This window comes from Trachymyrmex cornetzi, unplaced genomic scaffold (assembly GCF_001594075.2).
Source record: "Trachymyrmex cornetzi isolate Tcor2-1 unplaced genomic scaffold, Tcor1.1 scaffold1480, whole genome shotgun sequence".
Taxonomy (NCBI): domain Eukaryota; kingdom Metazoa; phylum Arthropoda; class Insecta; order Hymenoptera; family Formicidae; genus Trachymyrmex; species Trachymyrmex cornetzi.
In genome coordinates, this window is record NW_017296071.1 from 108100 (window position 1) to 116189 (window position 8090).

The following is an 8090-nucleotide window of genomic DNA, read 5'->3' on the forward strand; positions in this document are numbered from 1 at the left end:
TTTCAATTATTTTTTTTTATTAACTTAACTTTTAATTCAATTAATTTCATTATACGTTATATCTTAACTAAGTTAAATTTTTAAGGTTATTAACTTTAACTTAACTTAGTTAAAAAAAAAAAGTAACTTACCCAACCCTGCTTAATACCATTTTTTACACAAAAATTAATACAAACTCTCTGCTCCATTATTTTCAACAGCAAAAAATCACCGAGCACGCAAACACGAGTCTAACCTTTATGCCTCTCACATAGAAACAACACATGCTATATAGTCAAAACTGTGAACATATGATCATGACAAGTGTACCAACACAACAAAAAAAATTTTGAAATTAGAGTGTACAGAGCGCGCGAAATTCAAAAAGTCACCTTACTTTTTGATCACACCTCGTATTTTTGAAGAAGAAACAGCAGCACACAAATCGTCAACATAAAAGTAAAACAGTACATGATCATTAAATAACATCAAGGCAGTTCTCTTTAATTTTTGCAATACCAAGTCCGCAATGACTGGAGATAGCGGAGAGTCCATGGGTGTACTGAAGTCCACTCGATCAGTGATAATTGAGCATAGGTTGCAGCACGAACATAACTTTGACTGATATAACGTGACAATTTTAGATGAAGAACCTTGTTATAATAAGCGTTTATTCTCTGAAATGTTGAACGTTAAAAAACAAAAAAACAGTTTAAATCTACGAACAGATACAGAGGGTTTACATAAAGCTTACATACCGTTAATAGACAAAATCTGACATTGCAATACCAAGATTATTTTATTATTCGTCAGTCAGCGTCCGTCTATCTTGATGTAAACATATATGTTTACCAAGTGTCTTATTTTTAACATCTTTTTTTTATACACTATTTATTATCTTTATACATCTCTAATTTTATATTGTGACTAATTATTTTACTATGGACTAACACACTGACGCTTAGTAATTTAAAAATTGACAAACATCTTATCGACATGTGAAATTTTATTTTATGGCCAGCTAGGTGAGTTGTTTTGACCAGAGTGACGAATTTACTCAATTTCTTTTTTATTATTCTTGTAACTTATTTCTAACTTGATTGTTACCAGAACACCGGAAAATTTCAAATAACCGGCCATCCAACCGTTTGCGAGTGATTTCCGTTTCTCAGCAAAGCATCTCACTGGCCATCATTACTTTATGTATAATTTTTTTCTATCTTTTCGACTGCTTTCATCTAATGTAACATCTCTTGTATGTATATTTGAAGAAGGCTCAATCGTGAGACCGAAACATTTCATATTTTAATCAATTATATAAAGAATATTATATTATTCATAGTTTCTTTTGATTTTTCATGTTTTAATATACTTTATTATATTTTTTTTACTCTTATGTGCCCTTTATTCTCTCGTTATTGTTTTTAAATTAAGAGTCTTTCGTCCTTGTAATAAAATAACATATCAAATTATATAAAAATTAATTGATTAATTTTCATACATGATGTTTATCATAATAAAAATATATCAACTATTATAAGCTCACACTGATTTTGAACAAACATAATTCTTGTATCACTGTCCTTTAACAATACTTTCATTGCGATATCTTGATTGCAAGTTAATTACAGTTACCTTAACAATAAACGTTATATAACTAAACAAATTTAAAATTATAAACAGAACTTTACACCTTTCATTTTTTCTTTTATTTTTTCTACAATAAGTTGCAAAACATACTGTCGCCAGGTATAATGCTTTGCAACAGCCGATCAGAAACGTCAATAGTAATTAGTGATGCTTCTTATTGGCTGTCGTAAAGCATTGGGATTGACGACTAGATACTTGCAACTTATCATAGATCGCCTTTTAGATTAATGTATCATTTGTGCCAAATTCAACTTGTTCATCAAACATTTTTGAAGTGTTTGTTACTAAAAGACTAGTCCAGAATTCAAATAAAATACATATGTAAAGATAAATTGTTGTTATATGTATTAGATAAATTTGTATAATATAAATGTTAAGAATAAATAAAAAATTAAGACATAAGCACGTGAACATACATTTCAAAAAATATACGAATTAAGTTAACCAAAAACTCCCCTCTGTTTTTTAAATAAAACTCAAATACAAAATATTTATATTTTAAAATATCTTCAATCAGCAATGTATTCACCATTTTGCACAATTTTAATCAATCTTACGAACAATTTTATAATGCCGTTCTCAACCGGCTGTCCAGAGAGTAGCAAATTAGCAATTGAATCACAATGGAAATATCGGAACCACTCGCAAATAGTTCAGTCACTCACAATGTCATCTTCGTACACAGCAGAAAACTTTTTATAAATTCGTGGAACATTGTTATCTCTGTGTAAATAAAATAGCATGATGTGCCGAAAATCATTTTTGTCCTCCATATTTAAAACAACGACATTAAATACTAAAAATTCAATCTTAGCAAATTTTTTATAAAATGCGCGTTCATTTTTCACAAAATTGTTGAATAACTGATGAAATTATAAATAAAAATTTACTAATAATATTATTAGATGTTAACTGCATTTTCTCTCGAAAATATACTTATTGGCTAACCTATTATAATCTAAGGAAATTTCATATGTATATTATTTTATTAATAACTCGTATCTCTGCAGCAGAGATAAGTATTCTATCGTTTATATATTCGTTCTAAGTATTAGTAATTTATCATTTATATTCTCATTTGCATGATATGCTTTTACATGATCCCTGACCTCAACTTTAATCTTCGTACACATCTGTTGCTAGCAGCTAGAAATTACATTGTACGTTGTTTGATTCTGAAAAGTTCTCTAGTGCTCTAGTTTATAGAAATAATGAAATTATACAAAAGGTTTTATTAAGAGTAACGACAGTTATGCTGTATATGTGTGTTTTTGATTTTATTGTGAATATTTTTCAACTAAAAAAATTACACACAGATTAATTAATAATTATACAATAAAGTTTTTTTAAAAATTTTTATATAAATTAATTACATAGGTATAATAAGATTTTTTTATATTCTCTTTGGAAAAATATTAAATTGAGGGATTAATTAAACGTGGAATTAAATTGCTAACAAAAAGAATGCAGAATAAAAAAAACATATGTATGTCTGCATGATTGACATTAATTTTTAGTTACATGTATGCAGGAAATGGAAGTTACTTGTAACGCCGTTACAAGTTACTTCTTTTTGATAATGATCTGGTAATTGCGTTACTTCTTTTTTTTGGTTACTGTAACTGTAACTGTAACGTAGTTAAATTTTTTCGTTAAACGGTAACGAATTTTGCAGTTACTTTTGTTGTTACTTTTTATATTTTAAATCTATTTATGATATAATGTTTACATATTTAATCTGCAATCTTTAATCGATATTCATAATTTGTTGTTATACTTAAGATCGTCTTAAGAATAATGTTAAGAGTGCGTCCCAATGAAGAAAAAAATAACAACGGAATAAACAACAAAAATGAAGCAAAATAGGAGCTAACCAAAACGATTCCGTTCCATTTTTCGTATCCAGGCTCCTTATGGTAAAACTTTATTCTTTCGTAGCCACAGCAATGATATATAAAGATATATTTAAATGATAACATACGATTTGCGTGATTGTCTAAAGTGGTCCAAAGTCAAGAAATTTGTGTTTTAAAACAGAATTTTTTAATTAGAATTTTTTTAATTAGAATTTTTTAAAATGCTCTACATCGATACTCTTGACGATTGTTATTCCGATATTCGTGACGTGATGTATATGATAACTTTTTTCTGTGAATATTTAGTCTATATACTGAAGAGGATCCAAATTAGGATCGAAATGAATATTTATCTTTTTTTAGTAAAGTATATTTAATTACACACCTACAACCTGTCTTGGCTCTCAAAGGCTTTTCTTTAACACTTTGATAAACAAAAAAAATACATGTCAAATGACGTACCTTTCTAATTTTTAAAATGGCATAATTAGTTAAGTTAAAAATTCCAAGTAGTAATATATAATGCTTCCTTATGGCAATTGATCTATTTAAAAATTTCTGTTTTATATGTAAACTTATTCCAAGGTTATTCTTCATTTGCACTTATCAGCAGAAAACTGGAGATACTATTCTAGAATATACAGTAGAGATAAACACATATGCCTGATTCACTGACGTAACATATACGTTAAAAGAATAATTATAAAGCAATAAGAATATAAACGTTTAAATGAGATAATTTCAAACATATGAGACTACATGCGTAAGCCACATCTTAGCAATTTATATTTGCAATAATGAGAGTTTGTGTTAGTGATGAATATTATTCTCTTTTCTTTTGTGTTTGTACTTCATGTTTATATGACCTGTGATTTTGCAACTCTAATCAATCCACTTTTTTATTACAGACGATATAAATACGATGATAGTATGCTTCAGAACACTTTAGTACGACATTTAAAGATAGTGTAGACTAACTAAGTCAATAAAATGAAGAAAATATTATTTTATATTTGCACTTTTGTGTTCGTTGTAAGTATTTTTTTGTCATAAAAATTACATATAAGTAAAAGGTTCAAAATGTTTCTAGAGACATAAAAAGAGTTCTCTTACAACTTAATTATAAATAAATTATAACTTTTATATTATGTTCCTTACTATTTGTACTTTTATATTATATTGTTGTTACACATATATATATACATATATATATAATTAACACATCACAGCAAACCGAAACGTAACTGTAATATAACTTAGGAAGTACATAGAAAGTACAATGATATGTTTCATGGTTACAGAAACGATATGTAAATGTCACATAATTTCTATACTAGAAGAACAACAATATATTTCTTTGTTATGTTATGTAAATATAATAATTATTTAAAACTGTAATATAACACACACATAACTCAATATACATAACATGAATACAACTATAATCTTTAAGCAATTTAACGAATTTTATACGACTAATAAGTATAAAATACGTACTACAGATATACGTTGAATTTATCCTACATTCAGCCGTCAGGAATGCATTTGAGGAGACACTATTAGCGTTTTTTGTGTCACTCTTTCCTTGTTTTACATCTAATAAACAATATAAATGGAATGACACAAACAGCTCTAATAATGTCTCTCCAAACACAACCCTGTAAATTACTCATGATCAAGTTCAAAATTTAATGTACATAACGCTACATTTTTTTAATACACTTTTAACTATTTGTATAGTGTAAATTTTTATCATTATTGTACCTATTTTGAATATTTTGTATATTTATATTGAAATATGTAAAAAAAGACATTTATATTATATAGCAGTAATACATTATTGATACATTTCTGATATAAAAGTAATATCTTCATATCAGTATGTGATATTTATCATTACAAATAATATACATGTAACATTACTGATACTTGTGTAATAGTATATCTACATTTAAGTTACATGTTGTGGTTTGCTAGGATAATAATATATATACATATATGTATTGCATATAAAATAACTTAATCGAAGTAGAAAAAATAATTTAAAATAAAATTTTGTATGTTTTAGTTTTGTACTGTTAACTCGAAGAAATTAGGATCCATCAGTGAAAATTACAATACCTGTTTAACTGAAACTAATGTATCTGATGGTAAGCCTGCGAGCACATACAAACTAACATAAAACTAAACGTGGTTTTTTGCAAGATAATACTAATGTTAGCGGTATTTTTTCGAATATTTTAGTGAAAATTGAATAAAATTTTGTTTTCTTTTTTACATTTAATAAACATCGAGAGAAGATAAAGAGAAGAATGTAGTTTCAGTGCACTGGAAATCAATTTTTGTAACATTAATTGAACTTTGTTAATGTCCTGATTATAAAAATATTAAAATTTTATAATAATAATTGTTATTAAAGATTATTTAAAATAAAAATTAGGGAAATGATTTGTTTTTCTTAATAATTTGTGTATTTTACAGCCTTATTTTATATAAATATACAATTATTTAAATAGTAATAATGTAATCTTCTTACAGACTCTCCAAATTCAAAACCAAAAAGAATCCAAAATCCGGGCAAATGAGAATCAGCGTAGTAATTAGTATGCAAAATGTAATTTTAAGTCTTTATTCCAAAATATAGGAATTTTAAATTTCTATATTTTGGAATAAAAACTTAAAATTACATTTTGCGTATTAATTACCACGCTGATTTTCACTTGCCCGTATTTTGGATTTTTTTAAATTTAATATTTAAATATTTTCCAAAAACTATTAGAACTTTAATACATAATTGCAAAAATAATTACCTCTGAATTAATTGAAGATCAAATAAAAGATGATACATGATAGTATAAATATTTATATGAAGACTATTTTATTGCAAGTACATATAAAAATGATTTAAATGAAAATTTGCATATTTACAATATTTTTTAAAATATCAACAAAATTTTTGTAATTTTTTACATGGATACAAAATTCACATTTTTTTAAAATTAAATTTCTAGATGACATGTTAACAGTACAAGACGTAGCACATGACCAATACAAATCCGAAAGTCAAGAAAGACTAAACAAGAATGGTTGTGTCATGCAATGTTTATTACAAAAGGGAGGAATGGCAAGTAGTTTTTTGTTATTTTCTTAAAAAAGATGTCTGAGCTTTGAAATGTTTAAATAATAAAACGTTGTGAAGATTTTAAAACATTATTTTTCTCATAATATCTTTTATGTGATGCTCTATTCGGTTTAATATTGATTTTCCAATTGTTAATTTTATTATTAATTTAATGCTTTTTTTTTATATATTATCACATTAAACAATATAATTTAAAAAATAGCGTAAAACTTAATACATGCATTTAAAAAAGTAATCTGATGAATTATCTAATTATTAATGTTTTATAAACTTTTCTTATAAATATTAGATGGAAGATGCAGAATATAAAGCAGAAAAGATGCGTAGCGAATTCATCAAGAAAACAAGTGTCCAACCAGGAGATAAAAGATTGGAAAGTCTGGACGCTTGCATAAATGAATGTAAGTTATATACATAATCACGTCATATATGTAAGATAACCCAGGTAACCTAGATTTTAATAAATATATAATTATGTTTAGTGTAATTGTTTACAATAAAATTATTAAATAAGTTTTCATGCATTTAACTATTCTAGCTATTTTAACATTAAGAGAGAGTATAACGTATGTACTTTACTTTTTATTATTTACTAATTTTATTGTTTTCTATTTTAGCAAAAGACCTTACAGAAAAATGCGAAAAAGCTTTTCTTATTTCTGCATGTTTCATAAAAGGTGAACATAAGCATAAACATGGAAATGAACATGAACATGAACATGAGAAATAAATCCGCAAAATAGTGAATATAATTAAGAATGGTTGAAATTAAATTAAAATATTAAAATCTACACTGTACAGACATTTTCAATAAAGAAATATATGTATATATATTCGGTTTTCTTTTATTTTAATATATTTTTAAATTTTAGTTTAAAAACAATATCGACTCTATCGATATTGGAACTTCATAAATCAGATTTACGAGCTTTTTAAAATTATAATACTATATAAATAAAAGAAGATAAGTTAATAAAATATAATTTGAGATATGTAGGTATAATTTTTCTTTAACTTACATTTACCCCAAAATTATTAAATTTGCAAAATAATAAGAACACAATTACGCATAAATATTGAAATTGTTTTCATACAATTCTGTATTTTTATTTTTCTTAAAATATAAACGTTTAGAATAATTAAATTTTTCATTGATTTCACTTCTTTTTTCTAACGTAGTCGTTTGTATGCAAATATATTTACACAGCTACAATAATTACATATACATTTCAATGTACTATATGTAATTTACATTTTATACATCAAATTATATAAAAATTGTTGATTAATTTTCGTATATACGTCGTTTTTTATAATAAAAATATATTAATGATTATACATTAAATTCACACTTTGTTCTATGCAAACATAACTCGATTGTACTTATACATCATTAATTGTCTTTTGATGATGTGTTGATTACGATATCTTGATTCCAAATTAATTATAGTTATTTTAATAGC

General features: G+C 25.4%; 1 protein-coding gene across 1 annotated transcript; it reads left to right on the forward strand.

The window, feature by feature from the left end:
- The first annotated feature begins 4422 nt into the window (after positions 1-4422).
- Positions 4423-7394, forward strand: LOC108757956 (pheromone-binding protein Gp-9). Its single transcript, XM_018502663.1, has 5 exons — positions 4423-4517; positions 5554-5635; positions 6497-6609; positions 6917-7028; positions 7245-7394. Exons 1-5 carry the CDS (start codon positions 4476-4478, stop codon positions 7355-7357), a joined length of 462 nt encoding a protein of 153 aa, XP_018358165.1. The 5' UTR covers positions 4423-4475; the 3' UTR covers positions 7358-7394.
- Positions 7395-8090: the final 696 nt, after the last annotated feature.

Bases quoted from the DNA above. Each gene is read 5' to 3' on its own strand.
- LOC108757956 (XM_018502663.1), top strand. From the start codon at position 4,476: ATGAAGAAAATATTATTTTATATTTGCACTTTTGTGTTCGTT. The intron at 4,518-5,553 runs GTAAGTATTTTT...TGTATGTTTTAG, and splicing joins TTTGCACTTTTGTGTTCGTT to TTTTGTACTGTTAACTCGAA. The intron at 6,610-6,916 runs GCAAGTAGTTTT...TATAAATATTAG, and splicing joins TATTACAAAAGGGAGGAATG to ATGGAAGATGCAGAATATAA.